This window comes from Trachurus japonicus, chromosome 8 (genome assembly GCF_045865225.1).
Source record: "Trachurus japonicus isolate A0001 chromosome 8, Traja_1.0".
Classification (NCBI taxonomy): Eukaryota; Metazoa; Chordata; class Actinopteri; order Carangiformes; family Carangidae; genus Trachurus; species Trachurus japonicus.
In genome coordinates, this window is record NC_140914.1 from 16164973 (window position 1) to 16184682 (window position 19710).

At 44.5% G+C, this 19710-nt stretch overlaps 1 protein-coding gene across 1 annotated transcript; it reads right to left on the reverse strand.

Moving 5' to 3' along the window:
- Positions 1–772: 772 nt before the first annotated feature.
- Positions 773–19419, reverse strand: LOC146982947 (glycerophosphodiester phosphodiesterase 1-like). Its single transcript, XM_085784241.1, has 6 exons — positions 19083–19419; positions 5067–5242; positions 3901–4006; positions 3664–3756; positions 1973–2184; positions 773–1037 (listed from the first exon to the last, which is right to left on the reverse strand). Exons 1-6 carry the CDS (start codon positions 19341–19343, stop codon positions 890–892), a joined length of 996 nt encoding a protein of 331 aa, XP_085640367.1. The 5' UTR covers positions 19344–19419; the 3' UTR covers positions 773–889.
- Between the last annotated feature and the right edge of the window lie 291 nt (positions 19420–19710).

Sequence of the window (19710 nt, forward strand, 5' to 3'; positions counted from 1 at the left end):
AAAATATTATCCTTTTTTTTGGTTCATGTCATTTCTGGGACTTTGGAGTTTACATTCTGCAGTTACAGACAAGTTATGGTGGGCTTCTTAAGGCTGAGTCTGATATCCTTTAGTCACTTTCTGTATCTGTGGATGTGTCATGTGAATCAAACTGAGAGAAAATGTAATTGAAATGTGTGAAAGGAAATTTGTACTTTCCTTCAAGGAAGAAGATCTTCGGAGCAAACGATCACATTACGCTGTCATTCTCTTACGGCTGAGTCAAAGTCAAAGTCTTGCGACAACGGGGTTTTTTTGTGCAACTGTGGTGCACAATGACAGCAGGCAAGTTTCTAAGCAATCAAACAATCAAGCATTCAGCAATCAAGTTATAGAATATTAAGTATTATTAAATAAATTTGATGTATAATGTTAATTGTGTAAACTTCTTGCACTGGTGTCTCTTTAAAGGCGCGACAAACATCAGCACAGAAGGTAAAAAAGATCTTTAAGGTAGCGTAATCCTAATCCCTGGTCCAGGAGAGCTGGAGAGTGTTGCTGCTGGTAGTAGGATAAGGACAAGGAGGTTTACACTTTAGCCTGTAGATTTAAAGGGAAATTACCTGTATGCCAGCTACAGGTAATGATGTACTCCTAATCTACAGTAAATTCATACATGCATTTGTCTAAAGCTTGGGTTGTTCGATTGCCACTACGGAGCTGGTTAGCACCAAATGTCTATCTTTATTCCTCCTTAAATTTAAACTTAATTTACTGTATAGTATGTATCTCAGCTTTTCATGTTCCTTAGAAAAACAAGAAGCCGAGAAGTGTTATAATGAAAGATTTTTTAAAAAATCCTTTCTGTAGTTTTCAACCACTGTATCTGTGTGAGTGAGTATGTGTGAGGTCAGTATTCGGGATCACAGTCTTCCAGCAAACTGTCGGTGATGTAGCCGATCTTGAGCAGGTTTTGGTAGTAGTCTTTCTCCACAGCGGTGTTAACGGTCCAGCCCACCACCTCCACACCGCGATCCGCCCAGTACTGGACATAGTCTCTGTGTGCGAGAAAGGAGGAGGAAGATGAGAGAATGCAGCTCAGATAAAGAGCAGCACCCACACATTTTTGGTTGCAAACAACATTATATGGGACAATATGGTTCCAAACTGCTCTCAGGACCTAATAAAATGAGGCAAAAATGACCTATGACCTCTCCAAGTCGATTATGGTCTTGTTGTGAACACAATTTGAACACAATTTGAACAGCACAGTTTCTATTGTAATGATGGGTTGGGATAAAGCTTTTTAGGTGAGTCAAATGAAAACCAAATGGTAATTCTTCCCTTTCCCACTTAACTTTAAATACACCAGGTAAAGAGAAACCGATTTTCAACCCCTGAAACTCCAAGAATTACACACATCTGTGGTCATGCAGTGCAATGATAAAACATTAGGGATGTCACAATTACTTGTTTTCACAATTAATCGCGGTATTAAACGCCACAATTAATTAATCGTAAAGATTCTTAAATACCGTCACTTTCCAAAAAAGATTATTTTGGAAACACAGAGGCAGATGTGCACAAAAGTTAAGGTAAATGTAAGAAATACTGGTCAATTTACCTAACGTAACATGGTGGAAATTTAAATGTTAGCGTCTCATTTGTGATAAAAAACAAACAATTAAAATAAACTTTAATAAACATTTGGTATAGATGACAATTAATGATTTGAATATTTAAAACACTTCCCCTGGAGGATTAATAATTGGTTACATATGAATAGTAGATACTTAAAATATTTAGTGTAAAAATTTGTAATGAAATTAAATTTTGACTGTATTTGATTTTACACATTCATATGTTGTGAAATTAATTAATGCGTAATAATCGTGATAATCGTAATACCGTGATTATTTCTCTGACAGTAATCGTACAAAGAAAATCTATAATCGTGACATCCCTATAAAACATCTCTACTAGTTGAACCTACAGTGAGATGAAGTCTTTCTGCACCAGGATGGCCGAGACTCCGCAGAGTTTCCACAGGATGTGGTGGTGGGCCCAGTCCAGCAAGACGTCGAGGGTCGCCATCCAGAGCTGAGCCCACGTCGACAGCCCCCGAGGAGTGCCGTCATTGAAGCGACTCAGCCTCCAGGGCCGATGGGTCAGACCCGTGACCACGCTGGGGTCGGTCTGACGCATCTGTGGATCAGAAGAGATCACAAAGGTCAACAAAAATCTGTCTTATTATTGGATGGATGTCTTGCAAGATCTGGAAAATATATTTGGTGTTGTGTTGCACATGGACCCTCTCTCTTTGATCTTGGGTTACATCAGTCAAGATACTATTGCGGATGTGAATGCCACCAGACTGTGTAATATCAGGGCCGGCCCCTGGCATAAACACTCTATGCGGTTGTTTAGGGCCACAGCCGTTAGGTGGGGGGCCACATGATCAGAAAGGTACCGGGGTTCATCAAGTCATTTAAACATCCTGAGGTCTGCACGTGCACGCTATGAGCTTTATATGTAATGTGAAGTCAATATTCAGCTTCTTTTATCTCACATTTGAGACATTTGGTGAAAACAGAATGGCAGAATGACAATATTTGTGCTCAAAAAGCAATCTTACAAAATTTAATTTTAGACTTGTTTTCTACACTTATATATTACTGTATTCATATCCTATTTCAAGCACCAAAACAGTTCATTCTCATGACTGAAGGAGTGTTTTCACAAGGGATTTGAAATTTTTCAAAAAGCAGACCTCAAATTTCCAGCATTTGGCCTAAATTATTTCTTTATACTGTGTTCTAGGGCAAATTGGCCTCAGTGTGCTTACAGCGGAGGTTCTAATATTTAGACATAAAACATTTGAGTATTGTTACATCTGCAAGTATCAAACCTCAGAGGGCATAAACATGTCTGTATTCAGTTTTAACCAGTGATTTGGTGTTTGCGCTTAGAGTGCAGGACCACAAACAAAAATCTTGTTTAGGGCCACCAAAATCCTAGGGCCGGCCCTGTGTAATATCCTCACATATGCAGTAAGAAAGAACATGTTTTTGTCCTGGATAAGTGACAAACCCCCGACAAAATCAAACTGACATAAGATAATTATGGAAACTTTCCCCCTCAAGTATCTGACCTGCCTGCTTCACTCTTCAGAGGGACAGTTTGTGGACATTTGGACTCCATATCTCCACTTTTCCAACTCTACAGTGGCTTCAGTGCTTGTGTTTTATTTCCTTATTTATCTAGTTTTTTACATGAGGTTGATGTGGGCTGTTTCCTACTGTATTCATTGTACTGGTGAGGTGTATGTGAGATGTACAATATACGTGTATGGACTGTCTAGACTCTAGACCAATGTTGTACTGAAGGTTACGTTGTCTTGTTGCTGTGGTTATTGTGTTAATGTAAAGCTCAATAAACATATTTGAGAAAAAAGCTGTCTCAAGCAGGTCCTTGCATTGTGTTAGATTACTTAAGCAACAAACTCTTTCAGTCAGTCGGTGTTGTCATCACTCCTTTTATACGCATGAAATATCAATAAAAGGTGAATAAACAAAATAACAAGAAGGAACCAGATGGGAGATCGCAGCTTTCACTCAGCCATGCACTCAACAGAAGACAATAGTTAGCATTTGTGTTAATTATTCATCACACTGTCATTGTTACCTTATAGATCACTTTGGGCTCAAAGGAGGAAACAATACTGGAATTGTAAAGGGCGGGGAATTTCTTATAAATCTCACGAAGCACTGATGCTGCCTGGAAAAGAGTAAAACATGTTAATACCCTAATATAATAGCAACTTATAAATGTAGAGGTTATTGAAACAAAGGAGCTCAGATAGGGCAGGAACTAAATACAGGAAACAATTTCATCCATCTCTTCTTGTGTTAAAAATGTCACCTTATCAGGTTGACCTTTGACGTCGAAGAAGATGGTCAGCTGGTGTCTTATACATTCCTCCACAGCCTCCTGCAGCGTTGGGACTTTCTCAACACCAAACTTGTCCCTGGATGTCACAGACAACACAGCGGTTTTGGAAGTCAGTTGATGATACAGTTTTCCTTGTGCATCAGCTTCACACTTTCACGTCTGTTTTTCTTTTTCCTGCCTTTGAAAACCAAGTGTGAACAAATATTTCTTCCCTCAAACCACTCTGATGAAAAATAAAGAGACAAGTGTGCTATGTATAAAATTAAGTGAGATTTACAAATTAAATAAGATGAGAGAGTCATAATCTCTACCAGGGCCGTTGCTAGGAATCCTGGGCCCCCTTAAAGAATACTAAAGTGGGCCCCTCCCCCTAACTTTTCCAGTTTTTTTTTCTTAGACTACGTATGTATTATCATTTATTATTTAGCCTACTTTGTTTTGATGCTAATGCAGCATTACACTGCAAAAACTCAAGTATCTTACCAAGAATATTTGTCTTATTTCTAGTCAAAATGTCATTTCTAGTCAAAACAAATATCATTATACTTAAAATAAGACACATCATATTAAAAGTAGCTTGTTTTTAGACACTTTTTACTCCTTTCAAGCAGATTTTCACTTGGAATAAGTAGAAAAAAAAAAAATCTGATAGTGGAACAAGTTTTTCTTCCTTATTACAAGCACAAAAAATGTGCTTTTCTACTTATTTCAAGTGAAAATTTGTTTGAAACAAGTGAAAATGATCTAAAAACAAGGTAATTTTTTAGGTGATGAGTCTTATTTTAAGTGGAAAGAGGTTAGTTTTGACTAGAAATGAGACATTTGGACAAGAAATAAGACAAAAATTCTTGGAAAGATGTTGAGTTTTTACAGTGTACTATGAGTATTAGTCAGAGTCTTATGCAGAATAATTCAGTCATACAAAGATTAGACTACTGGGGTTTTTTATGGGCCCCACTGGGCGCTGGGCCCCTAGAATTATCATCACCTTTCTCCCCTATACAACGGCCCTGATCTCTACATGGTGATATCTACAAAGGGTCAGAGATGACTGGTCTTATGTCCTTAGTTTCCTTATCAGAGCATGAAATGAGAAGCTCAGGTGAGGTGAAGTGCCTGTTGGACAGGATACATACTTCAGCCTGTGATGAGCTGCAGCATCTAATCTCCTTAGCTGGACAATTTGCAGTTTGTTAATTGGTCCGGAGCCGTTGGTGGTGCGGTCAACAGTCTCGTCGTGCATCAGCACAGGAACGCTGTCGGCTGTGAAACTCAGGTCCAGCTCCACTCCGGTGGCCCCATTTCTACTGGCCTAGAACAGGAAGACGACAGGGAGCGGGGACGAAGACATCAGGACAGAGAGACATCATTGCAAAATGGAAATGTGCTGGGAGTTTTGCATATATACGTACGTCCTCCATTTCAGTGTGACAGAGTGACATTGATGTGAGCTGAAGCTTAAAGGGATAGTAGCATTTTTTTTAAGTGGGGTTGTATGATCTACAAATAGCCCCTAAGTACTTTAATTGCAGTAGAAGACTCTCTGCACTCCTCCCGTTAGCAACGCCAGCCCATAGCCCTGCCCACAGATCTACAACATACATTGTTGTGAATGGACCCAAAGAAACGGCCTATTTTCACGGCCTAAAAGAGGTTTAACCTGAAAAAAAAAACACAGTTCCATTGTTCGCTACAATATAATTTTTCCCAGCCCCTCAAACTGCAGGAAAAACACAGTTTTCTAACCAACTGCTGATCGGCGGGCGCTAACCCTGGGCGGAGGGATACGTGAGTTGGTTAGGTCCAAATAAAAACTGTGTTTTTCCTGCACTTTGAAGGGCTGCAAAAAATTATATTATAGCGAACAATGGAACTGTGTATTTTTTTTTCACGTAAAACCTCTTTTAGGCCGCGAAAATAGGCCGTTTCTTTGGGTTCATTCACAACAATGTATGTTGTAAATCTCTGGGCAGGGCTATGGGCTGGCGTTGCTAACGGGAGGGGTGCAGAGAGTCTTCTACTGCAATTAAAGTACTTAGGGGCTATTTGTAGATCATACAACCCCACTTTAAAAAAATGCTACTATCCCTTTAATAACCAGACCTGACATTTACTGGGTGGCTGCTCCAGTTTTTGGGAAAGACAACGGAAGATCATTTACTTCACTTCTATATGAAGAGACTATGTTGGTTTGAGTCTTGTTCAATTTTGTGCTGGAGATTTATAGTAAATGATCAGAGGAATTTTTCCCATGATTGATTGTCAGTCAGTGGTGAGGGACGAGGGTCTCATCTTTAACAAAAGCAAAGGACAGATTAACATGAGTAAATATTCCCAAATAATCAAAACAAAAATATATTGGCTGCAGCGGGGTTTCTTCACTGGATAACAAAGACTAATTGACACATTACTCAAAATAATTTTGTATTATTTGTATTCTGATTCAAATGAGACCAATGGTTTTGTTTTGGGCTACTCTGTGAATCATTATCACAGTTTCCACCTAGAAAAGGTTTGGCTACATCCCACATGTTTCCAGCGGGATACAAGATCGTCTTCAGTTTTTTTTTCTTCTTCTCCTGTGAGTGCAGTTCTGTACAGTAGATGACATTTACAGTTTTGGGAATTAAGTCTCAAATTCAAGTCATATTCAAGAACAGAACAGACACCTTCTCTGCTGGTCAGGGGAGAGGACATAACTCGCACCAGAAAATGAAAATTCTCTTTTTGGTGGCTTTAACACAGATATTTTTTGTCAATTCTCAGTAATGTCAAAGTCAGCAGCATCAGCATCAGCATCAGCATGGTTATAAAAGCCCTCCTTATATTCAGCAGTGGTCTATGAAGGGATGAAGGCACCAGATAGAGATAAAGTCTAAGAAGCCACAGAGTTTGGGTAGAGGAGAAGAGTGTGTAGGCTACAGGATGACACCCGGTGTGTGGGACACTCTACACACAGCAGTCCATGTACCAAAACAGAAAGGGTGAGGAGAGGGAGGAGCTCTAAGTCTGAGTGAGTCAACAGTTATGCAACTGTGGACTTCATGAAGAAGGTGGCATCAGTTTATAGACAAGACAACTCATTTCTGTAGAAAAGAAAAGGCCCATGCAGCACAATGGATGAAAACCCCGTCCAACACTGTTAGCTACACTGATCAACCAGGGAATCTTACACAGCAATAACAGAGGAGTTAGGACATGCAAAGGCTGCAAACAGTCAAAATCCCTCAGGGCCGGCCCTAGGATTTTGGTGGCCCTAAACAGGATTTTTGTTTGTGGCCCTGCACTCTAAGCGCAAACACCAAATCACTGGTTAAAACTGAATACAGACGTGTTTATGCCCTCTGAGGTTTGAGGCCATTTTCTCGACTTTTACATATTTTCTTAAATTTATCTTTTTAAGATACTTGCAGATGTAACAATACTCAAGTGTTTTATGTCTAAATATTAGAACCTCCGCTGTAAGCACACTGAGGCCAATTTGTCCTAGAACACTGTAATAATTTAGGCCAAATGCTGGAAATTTGAGGTCTGCTTTTTGAAAAATTTCAAATCCCTTGTGAAAACACACCTTCAGTCATTGGTGCTTGAAATAGGATATGAATACAGTAATAGATAAGTGTAGAAAACGAGTCTAAAATGAAATTTTGTAAAATTGCTTTTTGAGCATAAATGTTGTCATTCTGCCGTTCTATTTTCACCAAATGTCTCAAATGTGAGATAAAAGAAGCTGAATATTGACTTCAAATTACATATAAAGCTCATAGCGTGCACGTGCAGACCTCAGGATGTTTAAATTACTTGAATGAACCCCGGTACCTTTCTGATCATGTGGCCCCCCACCTAATAGTCCAGGGGCCTCATTTATCAAAGAGCGTGTAAAAGTCCTCTTAAATTTTCAGTACGACGGAAAGGCAAAATGTGCGTACGACCAAAAAATATACACTCTTTTCAGATCTATCAAACTCCGCGTACACACGGCTGCACGGTATTTCCCTTGATAGATCACACCGGACCTGAGAAAAGCGTGGATGAGAGCACGCCTCATACCCAGCCCCCTAAATGGCCCCACACAACCATATGTGGTCAATGCAAATCAGTTACGTGCATATTAAGTAGCCATGTGCACTCTGGAAACGTGTGGAATGACGTCAGTGGAAGACGGTGAAGACAACAGACGGACGGAGAGCGGAGAAAGAAGCGGAATTTCTCTGAAAGCGAGATACACGGTAACACGGCAATATCAGTCAGAAACATCATCTTGCATTGAAAGGCTTCAATAAATACAAAAAAAACTCCCAAATCTAAATGAAACAGAACAGAAAGAAGAAGAATCATATTTATGCTGCCCCTTATTTTAGATTATGTCATAATAATTTAAAGCAGGGTTTCCACTGCCAGTCAGTACTACTTTGCACCCCTTTCCACTAACCCCCAACTTCCGTTCACTGGAAGACTTTGATTTTCATTTGTGCATAGCTATATATTAAAAAAAAAAAAAAAAAAAAAAACATTGAAGTCCACCAGTCTGTGACTTTTCCTAAAATGATGTTGGGCAGCACCCATTTTTGTTAAATACAATAAATATTATTCACACAAAAAATATCGATCATGTTTTCTCATTTGCTTTGATTTGCGCCGACATTATTGGGCTTGCTGCTTGCTTGTGTGTGTCCAGTCTGGCTACGTAACACACGCACGTCGCAGAAATTATTTTCCAGACTGGACAGACTGGTTGTGGAAGAGTTGTAGCCTACATGCAGGGGAAAAATATCAACATGATATCAAAAGAAAACGAAATTCGTTTTATAAAGCCAGTATTTAGGAGCAAACTAGTGTAAATGCACAGGGGAAAAATCTGAGTCGCTGTGCTTTTCATGTAAAGTGCCGACGTCAACACGTGTGCGGTGGTGGTGGTGATGGTGGTGGTGGTGGTGGGGGGGGGGGTCATCATCACCACCACTTGCTACTTCAAACAGTGTCCGCGCTCCTCTCTCCCTCGCATACTGCAGTTCTCTGACTCTGCAGCGGCGTCGCCAATTCCTCCTGTTCTTCAAAAAGCGTGTAAATGCCGGTACGCCATGGTCGGACTGGTCGTAAATTTTTGCACTTACTCCCGACAAGTTTTGGTTTGATAGATCCCAAATTAGGCGGAGAAAAGAGCGTACGCACAAAACGGGGGAAAGAGCGTGTAAAAAAGCGTGTATCCACAATGATAAATGAGGCCCCTGGGGCTATCATTAGCAAGTGGTGGTGATCATGACCCCCCCCCCCCCCCTCCCCCTCCCCCCACCACCACCACCACCACCACTGCACACGTGTTGACGTCGGCACTTTACATGAAAAGCACAGCGACTCAGATTTTTCCCCTGTGCATTTACACTAGTTTGCTCCTAAATACTGGCTTTATAAAACGAATTTCGTTTTCTTTTGATATCATATTGATATTTTTCCCTGCATGTAGACTACAACTCTTCCACAACCAGTCTGTCCAGTCTGGAAAATAATTTCTGCGACGTGCGTGTGTTACGTAGCCAGACTGGACACACACAAGCAAGCAGCAAGCACAATAATGTCGGCGCAAATCAAAGCAAATGAGAAAACATGATCGATATTTTTTGTGTGAATAATATTTATTGTATTTAACAAAAATGGGTGCTGCCCAACATCATTTTAGGAAAAGTCACAGACTGGTGGACTTCAATGTTTTTTAATATATAGCTATGCACAAATGAAAATCAAAGTCTTCCAGTGAACGGAAGTTGGGGGTTAGTGGAAAGGGGTGCAAAGTAGCCTACTGACTGGCAGTGGAAACCCTGCTTTAAATTATTATGACATAATCTAAAATAAGGGGCAGAATAAATATGATTCTTCTTCTTTCTGTTCTGTTTCATTTAGATTTGGGAGTTTTTTGTTTTTATTGTAGCCTTTCAATGCAAGATGATGTTTCTGACTGATATTGCCGTGTTACCGTGTATCTCGCTTTCAGAGAAATTCCGCTTCTTCCTCCGCTCTCCGTCCGTCTGTTGTCTTCACCGTCTTCCACTGACGTCATTCCACACGTTTCCAGAGTGCACATGGCTACTTAATATGCACGTAACTGATTTGCATTGACCACATATGGTTGCGTGGGGCCGTTTAGGGGGCTGGGTATGAGGCGTGTTCTCATCCACGCTTTTCTCAGGTCCGGTATGATCTATCAAGGGAAATACCGTGCAGCCGTGTGTACGCGGAGTTTGATAGATCTGAAAAGAGTGTATATTTTTTGGTCGTACGCACATTTTGCCTTTCCGTCGTACTGAAAATTTAAGAGGACTTTTACACGCTCTTTGATAAATGAGGCTGTAAAATATGACTGGGTGTGGGGTGAGGCTGGTTCCGGATTATGGGTGATCAACGCAGTGAGTGGTGATGTGAAACAAGGGCACAAACGCAGAAGGTCCAATTCATCTAGTTTATTGTTTGGCTGGTTAATGCTGATGAAAAGGAGGAGAATGGAAGAACAGAAAAGATTAGCCCACAAAACTCAGATATACAAGTATTCAATCTTGGTTAACCTAACTCAAACTTAATAAATGGTAAACAAGGTAGCAACAATACGGTTGAATTAACTATAACATAAACAAAGAGTGTGTGGGACTTAACTGAAAAACTTACATCAATCACGCAGCTCAAACAATCAGGGAGTTGGGGAGGAGGAGGACTAGGCAGCAGCTCCTTTGTTCCCCAGAGCAGAAAGGGCTTGCAACAGGTGAGCTACCTGCCTAAATCACCTTCCGAGCTCCGCCCTCCAGTGATGTCAGGGGAAGGAGGGGGGATAGCAGGAGTTGAGGCAGAAGGAGGGAGGTGGAAGGAGATGGGGATTTTCTACAGCCGCCCCTTAAATATGTGGATCATATTTGACTGTGGGGAAAATCCTCATGTGGAAGGGGGGTCTGGATCATCTTCGCATTCCAGGAGGGCCACCAGTCGGCTGACTGGACGTACATAGGTCTTTCCTTTTACCACTATTTCGGCCACTCTGACTCTTCCATCCGAGCTGGGGAGGATCTTCTGAACTTTGCCTATCGGCCAAGAGGCACGGGGTAGGTTTGGGTCCACGACCATGATCACAGTATCCACCACGAGATTTGGGTTCTCCCCAGTCCATTTTTGTCGTGGTTGGAGGGTTGGTAGATAGTGTTTGAGAAAGCTCGCCCAGAACTGATCGGCAAGTACCTGACTGTGACGCCATCTTCTTGTTCCAAGAAGGTCAGGATGGGCGTATATGGCTTGAGGAAGGGCTGCTTCAAGCCGCCCCATGAGGAGGAGGTTGGGAGTGACTGGATCAGGATCAGACACATCAGATGACAGGTATCCAAGGGGCTTGGAGTTCAAGATCTCCTCCACCTCTATGAGTACGGTGTTCAACACTTCCTCCGTCACAACTTGATCACCCAGGGTCACACGTAAAGCAGATTTGATTGCTCTCACCTCTCTTTCCCAGGTTCCTCCGAAGTGAGGGGCGTGTGGTGGGTTCCTCAGGAAGCGAACTTTGTATTTGGCCAATTGAGCCTGGAGGGCAGGGGTCAGTTGGTCAAAGGCTCTCTGCAACTCTCTCGCGCCTCCTACAAAGTTAGTGCCGTGGTCCGAATGCACCTCGAAAGGGGTTCCACGCCGTGCCACAAAGCGGCGGAAAGACATGAGGAAACTGTCCGTGTCCAGGCCTGAGAGGAGATCAATGTGGATACAACGTGTAGTGAGACATTTGAAGAGGATCCCCCATCTTTTCTCTCGCCGGCGGCCAACTTTGATGAGGAAGGGGCCAAAGCAGTCCATCCCAGTAGACCAGAAAGGGGGCTTGTAAAGCCGCAGGCGAGATGCTGGCAAGTCAGCCATCCGAGGGATCAGGGGTTTGGCTTTCCATTTCCTACAGTCAATGCATGAATGTTGACATTTCCTTATTGCTTGCCTCCCTCGTAAGATCCAGTAATTCCTCCTTAGGCTTGCAAGAACTCTCTCTGGGCCAGGGTGGTGCAGTCGTCGGTCATAATCCTTGATCAGCAGCTGTGTGATATAGTTTTTTGGATCCAAGACCACAGGGTGCATGTTACTGTAGTCCAGATCCTCACTCTTTCGCAGCCGCCCTCCTACTCTGATTAGATTTGTGGTGAGATCAAACTCAGGGGCCAAGTTATTCAGGGGACTTTGCTTTGGAAGGGGTTTGTTGGTCTGTAGCAAAGCATATTCTTCTGGGAAACTCTCCTTTTGTGCATGCTGGAGGAGAAGAGTTTCCACATAGGGTCTCTCAGGGGGCTGAGAATTTGGCGCCAGGGCTGGAGAGAGGTGCTGAGAGGTACCAGCCACCAAGTCCTCCCAGCACTGGAACTGCAGTAGGTTTGAGGGAACACTAGGGGGCAGTACATGAGCAACACCACAAAATGCAGACTTTCTCAATTCTGTGGCTGCTTCAGTGGAAGATGAGGAGGGGTTTAAAGGCCACTGATATGGGGGTAGGTACAGGAAAGGAGGGCCCTGTTTCCATCGGTGGGGTGCAGCGAGTTCTGTGAGGGTTTTACCCCTGGTAATGTCGTCGGCGGGGTTACTGGCTGAATCTGTATACCTCCAGTCTGAAGCAGCAGTATTTTCCAGGATCTCTGTGATCCGATGAGCTACGAAGATCTTGTACTGACAGGACTCTGATTGCAGCCAGGTTAGAACGGTGGTGGAGTCTGTCCACATCACTATACGGAGGAGAGGGAGAGTCAGCTCGGTTTTTAGCATCCTTGCTAGTTGGGCGCCAGTGAGAGCAGCACACAGCTCGAGGCGGGGTATGGTGATCTGTCGTCTTGGTGCCACTCTCGAACGCGCCATAACAAACGAAACATTAATCTGCCCGTTGGAGTCCACTGTCCTTAAATAGGCAACAGAGCCGTATGCTGCCTCAGACGCATCACAGAACACATGCAATTCTCTCGTCATTGAAGGATCTTGGGCCTCTGTGAGTCCATAACACCGTGGGAGTCTGATCCGGGACAACTGGGGAAGCTCCTCCTCCCATAAGGTCCAGGCCTTCACGAAGGCATCAGGAAGGCAGGGGTCGTCCCAGTCCCGCTCCTTTGACCACAGTTTCTGCAGAAGAACTTTTGCTCGGGTTGTGAATGGGATGATGAACCCTAGGGGGTCATATTGCGTGGCCAGTATCCTGTACACATTCCGGAGGGTAAGGGACTGGTAACTTACGGGTCTGTGCTTGTATCCCAACGTGTCTGACGAGCAATACCATATTAGACCCAGGGCTCCTTCCCAGGGGTCAGTACGGTCTTGAATGAGCCACATTTCAGTGCTCTCTGATCGGGCTTCTTTGGGGAGGTGCTGAACCACAGAAGGGAGGTTACTGATCCATTGCCGGATCTCAAAGCCACCGGAAGCAAGCAGTGCTCGGAGACGGTCAAGGAGACGTCTGGCCTGCCCTTCGGTGGGGAAACTCTGCAGACAATTGTCTACATAGAATGATTGAAGGACTGATGTTTCAATGTCTTCCTCTCCTCCATCCTTCACATGTCGCTGGAGGGCATATGTAGCGCAACATGGACTACATGTGGTCCCGAATGGCAAAACTTGCCACTCGTAAACCTCCACAGGGTCCTCACGTTGCATGTCTCGCCATATGAAACGGAGAAGGGGTCTGTCCTCCGCCAGCAATCTGACTTGGTGAAACATGCCTTTAATGTCGCCAGAGATGGCAACAGGATGCTGACGGAAACGCAACAGAACACCCATCAAGGAAGGGCCCAGAACTGGACCAGGAAGAAGACAATCATTTAGGCACTGCCCTTGGTATCGGTACGAGCAGTTGAACACTAGGCGCTGTTTGCCGTTGTGCTCCACAAGGTGGTGTGGTATGTACCAAGATGACTCACTGTTCTGGACCACTTCTTGAGGGCTGAGTTTCTTCACATAACCGGCCTCCAGCAACTTGTTTATTTCATTATTGTAAATACCTGCTTGCTCTGGATTCTTTGACAGCTTCCGTTCCGTGCGTCGGAGGGCAGGCAGGACTGATCCCTTTGTAGCTTGGAGTTCGGGGGCCTTTGGTTTGTGGATTAGGGGGGTTGCATAGCGACTAACTCCATTGATCTCCACTCTCATGGTGCGGCTGTCCAGTTGGGCTAGTGCTTCCTGGTCCTGTTTGGAGCGAGTAACGACTTTCTCACTTTGATAAGGCAATACATCCACTTTCCACAGCTTTTCAACCGCACGATAAAGGTCTGCCTCAGGGGATGTACAGGAAAGAAACAAAGACTGGACTTCTAATCTTCCAGCTACAGTGGAAGAACAACCTGAGGTGGCAAGGAAATCCTCAGGGAGCATTGTGGGTCCTTGCAGAGCCCAACCAAGACGTGTGTGCACCGCTGCTGGGCCACCCCCTGGACCCAAACGGACCCGTTCCACAGGACACACAAGATGAGGATGATCTGAGCCAATAAGGAGAAGGGGTTGCACCTTTTGGAAAGCTTGGAGTGGTAAGCCGTGCAGATGCTTAAAACTTTGGAGAACATACACGGGATAAGACTGTGAAGCAAGGCCCAATTTCTCAGCAGTGAAAGCATCCTTTATAATGAACTTCTTGCCTGAATTTGCTGCCGAGGAGATGTTAAAAGTGACTGTAGTGCCGGTGAGACTCTCCGTCCCCTGGCGGACTGTTTTCAGCATGAGAGACTCAGCCGCCCCATCAAGACCAAGGGAAGTAGCTGCGGTTGCTAGGAGCATGGATCTCTCTGACCCATCGTCTAATATTGCATAAGTCTCGAGGTGTCTTCCCCTGTAACTTAGCAGAACCTTGACCACTTTCAGCAGGACTCTCGTACTGCAGCTAGAACGAATGAGGCAAGAGGTGCTTGAATCCCTTTGTGGCTGGTTAACCTCGTGAAGGACGCCAAGGTGCCTTCCATTGCACTTCGGGCAGCGTTTCTTTAAATCACAGTTCAGAGCTCTGTGCTCACGAGCACATCTCCAGCAACGTCTTTTCTCTTGGATCCACCTCTTGACAGCATCCCTTGACAGCTGACGGAAGTCTGGGCAGACACTTATGTGGTGGTCAGAGACACTACAGTAAGGGCATGCCTGACTACGATGCGTAGCATACTCATTTGAAGGTGGGGGGTTTACTTGGCTTGGATGACTGGTTCCATGGAGTATAGTAGCCACTGGATAATTAGGCTTCGGAAAGCTTGACTTTGTGGGTTTGCGTTCCTCCAGGGGCCCTCTTCTCTCACGTGTTTGTGTGGCCATAGCCTGACACTCTGCCTCTTCTTCAAGCCAGTTGGAAAAGTCAACCAAGTTGTAAGGAACACCTGGCCTCGTGGCACGACTGAATCTGGCATAATTGGCGACATGCTCAGAAGGAAGTTTTCCCAGAAGCTGCTGCACATGAGATGCACAAGCCAACTCAGCATCCCCTTCGCCGTGCTCCAAAGACTGCAGCATGCCGACAAGAGCTCGGACTCGGATGGCAAAGTCACTGAAGTTTCTAGCATCGCCAGGCCGCACAGAGGGAAGATTCCGGATGGCTGTAATCTCCCTCAGAACAAGCTGCTGCGGCTGGCCATATCTCTGTTGCAGGGCTTGCATAGCTCTGGTGTAAGGAAGGGGATGATGTGCATAGGCCAAGGCAAGATGACAAGCGGTCTCCAACTTCAAGTGGTCCAATAATACATGGTATTTGAACGGCTCACTCTCATCGTGGGGTAAAAGGTTCGTGAGGGCCATCTTAAGCAGTGCAAACTGTCTGGGATCTTCATGGGTGAAGTAGGGAAAGGAAGGGGCTGCAACTGGATGAGCTCTATGTGACCTCAGTGGCTGCTGTGGCGGATGCTGAGGCACTGACTGAGCTGGGTAACCAGTGTCTGCACTGCGCACATTTAGAGAAGAGGGAGCAGTGAAACGATGGGCTGATTCAGCCTGAGAATGTGGCAAAGCAGCTGGAGGCCACTGTTGCCCGTACAAAGGGGCACGGGGCAGCAGGTAGGAAGGCACAGGAGGGTACCCGGCAACTTGCGAGTGCACATAAGGAGCCTGTGCATATGAAGGATTAGCCACCACAGCCGCTGAAGAGGAGGAAGCCGCAGGAGGAGGGGGAACAACCAGCGGAGGTTGGAAGGCAGGGGCTGGTCCGAAGTCTTGAGCCCTAAGAAGGGGTAAAGAGAGCTGACGTCCGGCTCTCACAGTAGGCCGGGGCTCATAACACTCCTGCTGCCTGGATAACAAATCTGCAGAGACAACATAAGGTATAGCTGCTTCAAGCTGCTGCAAGTCAGCAGATTCGCTGGAACAATCGAAATCTGACTGCTGCTCATAATAATGCCCACTGGTTTGGGTTGCATGGGATAACTGTGATCTTGCAGGTGGCGGAGAAATCATTAAAGAACTAGGAGGTGGGGGAAGGGAGCAAAGGCGACTAGGTGCTGGGGGTTCAGGAGGGTGAGAGACACAATGAATAATGGGAATGTTATGCTCACATAACTCCTCACGCAGTTCTTCCACTATAGGGGGAGGATTCGGGGGGGGACAAGGTGCTGGGGTTTCACCAGTGCCATCATCATCCTCCAATGTAGGTAATGAACGAGAAGAAGTAGATACGCCAGAACATAGCTGTGTCTCCAACCTGTCCCCCAAAGCTTCCACACTCCGACCCACCTGTTGAATGAGACCTTTAAGCTGCTCAATCTCTCCCCACATAACCTGCATCTCCGTAGCAGTTTCACCCTCTGCCCTCTTAGGGAGCTTGGAGGGAAGGAAAGGGGCACCACCAGTAGCTAAACCCTCGGCTGATGCTGCCCAGGGCTTTCTAGCTACATCAGGGGGCTTAGGAGGCTGAAGGGTAGGATGAGACGTCATGGGCGGAGGATTGACAGCGGGCAAGCTGGAGAATTGTGTCTGATAGTCTTGCAGATATGCAGGTGGTCTGCGTAGACGTACTGCTCGCTTCTTTGTTTGTGCACCTTCATCCATTGAATTGATCTCGCTCCGGCTCGAAGGACCATGTAAAATATGACTGGGTGTGGGGTGAGGCTGGTTCCGGATTATGGGTGATCAACGCAGTGAGTGGTGATGTGAAACAAGGGCACAAACGCAGAAGGTCCAATTCATCTAGTTTATTGTTTGGCTGGTTAATGCTGATGAAAAGGAGGAGAATGGAAGAACAGAAAAGATTAGCCCACAAAACTCAGATATACAAGTATTCAATCTTGGTTAACCTAACTCAAACTTAATAAATGGTAAACAAGGTAGCAACAATACGGTTGAATTAACTATAACATAAACAAAGAGTGTGTGGGACTTAACTGAAAAACTTACATCAATCACGCAGCTCAAACAATCAGGGAGTTGGGGAGGAGGAGGACTAGGCAGCAGCTCCTTTGTTCCCCAGAGCAGAAAGGGCTTGCAACAGGTGAGCTACCTGCCTAAATCACCTTCCGAGCTCCGCCCTCCAGTGATGTCAGGGGAAGGAGGGGGGATAGCAGGAGTTGAGGCAGAAGGAGGGAGGTGGAAGGAGATGGGGATTTTCTACAGAGGCCCCAGGCAATTTAGCTCATTTTGGACCCAAAAATAGAACTAATTGTCACAGAAGGTTTTTCACCATATATCATTTCTATGAGGTGTCTAGAACAACATACTAAAAGTCCTAAGAAATCCTAGTTGGGGAAATATGTTTAATTCGCATCATTATTTACTGTATAAAGTCTATGGTGCCCACAACAATACACCCCAATGGGGCAATTTTTTCCTTTACTCCTATCACAATGAAACTTTACATGATGAAAGTATCCATGAAATGTAACATTTTTTGTATTACAAGTTTCTTTGAAAATGAATTTGAATATGCAAATGAGCCTTACACTAATCAAATATGCCCAAAATACACCCGAATAGGCTTCTTTTTTTCCTTTACTCCTACCACAATGAAACTTTACACAATGAAAGTAGACATTAAAAGTAACATTTTTTGTATTACAAGTTTCTTGGAAAATGAATTTGAATATGCAAATGAGCAATACACTAATGGAATATGCCCAAAATACACCCGAATAGGCTTATTTTCTTCCTTTACTCCTACCACAATCACACTTATAAAACTTACTCACACAATAAAAGTATACATGAAAAGTAACATTTCTGTATTTCAAGTTTCTTGGAAAATTAATTTTAAATATGTAAATGAGCTCAACACTAAGCCATAAAGCTGCAAGCAGCAAAAACAGGGGCCAAATAACTTAGTTCTTAGTCCCGCTCATATGTTGTTGAACATAACAGCATAAGTCAAGTGTGGCAAGTTACAGCACTCAGTGCATAGGTTAACTTATTGAATGGACATGAATGTGTTAGTTATTTGGCCCCTGTTGCTGCTTGTGGCTTTATGGCTTCTTGACCATAAGTCAATTAGTGTTGAGCTCATTTACATATTTAAAATTAATTTTCCAAGAAACTTGAAATACAGAAATGTTACTTTTCATGTATACTTTTATTGTGTGAAGTGTGATTGTGGTAGGCGTAAAGGAAAAAAATAAACCTATTCGGGTGTATTTTGGGCATATTCCATTAATGTATTGCTCATTTGCATATTCAAATTCATTTTCCAAGAAACTTGTAATACAAAAAATGTTACTTTTAATGTCTATTTTCATTGTGTAAAGTTTCATTGTGATAGGAGTAAAGGGAAAAAATAGCCCATTGGGGTGTATTGTTGTCGGCACCATAGACTTTATACAGTAAATAATGATGCAAATTAAACATATTTCCCCAACTAGGATTTCTTAGGACTTTCAGTATGTTGTTCTAGACACCTCATAGAAATGATGTATGGTGAAAAACCTTCTGTGACAATTAGTCTGTCGTAAAACGCTATTTTGCCTGGACTATAACGGCTGTGGCCCTAAACAACCGCATAGAGTGTTTATGCCAGGGGCCGGCCCTGAGTTAGGACATGCAAAGGCTGCAAACAGTCAAAATCCCTCATGTTATTCCCATAATAATTCTCTAGGGACTCCCTCCCTGCAGCCTCCATGGCTATAACCTCATTCTCAGCACAAGATCCATGCACACAGCTACACATCCTCCCATCCCCATCAGAAAGAAACAGGTGACCGCCCGGTGCATCATGTCAGTCTGACCTCTCTGATCGCTGCCAAGGTGTTCTCCGGAGCGTCGTGACTCCCCCCGCGGTGCGCCACCACTGACACGCCGCCTGAAGGAGCTCTGGGCCGCAGGACGCGGCCGGCCTGCTCCGCCGGCACCGGAGGGAAGCGGAACATCGCCATGAAGACGTAGAGGAATGCGGTGAGGAGAGAGGCCGCGGTGGCGCTCCTCGTCACGAACAGGACCAACAGAAACACCGCCGAGAAATACACCACCTCATCTCCGATCTGCAGCATGGTGGTGGTGGTGGTGGTGTTAGGGCGCGATGCTTGTCTGCTTGTCTGATGGCACGAACGGAGCGGATGTGTTGAGGATGGATGGACGAGGCGCTGCTGTTCAGAGAGTCAGAGAGAGAGAGAGAGAAGTGGCCTGGATGGAGCTCAGCTGTCGGCAGCACCGTGGAGAGTAGACCAGACCTACATGTTGGTGGATCAGAGAGCGGATCACACACACAGATGGACGAGAGTCAGCAGCTTCACTCTGGGAGGTTGTGCAGAGGACGGATGGGGGGCAATGGGAGGAGAAAGCGTCACTGCTATAGCCAGTGTCATGTGTTGAAATGTAAATATTACATTATACATTACAAAATATATATGTAAATTA

Coding starts and splice junctions, on each gene's coding strand:
- LOC146982947 (XM_085784241.1), bottom strand. CDS start 19,343: ATGCTGCAGATCGGAGATGAGGTGGTGTATTTCTCGGCGGTGTTTCTG. Junction 3,757..3,900: donor TCAAAGGTCAACCTGATAAG/GTGACATTTTTA, acceptor ACTCTTTTCCAG/GCAGCATCAGTGCTTCGTGA. Junction 1,038..1,972: donor CAGAAAGACTTCATCTCACT/GTAGGTTCAACT, acceptor TCTCGCACACAG/AGACTATGTCCAGTACTGGG.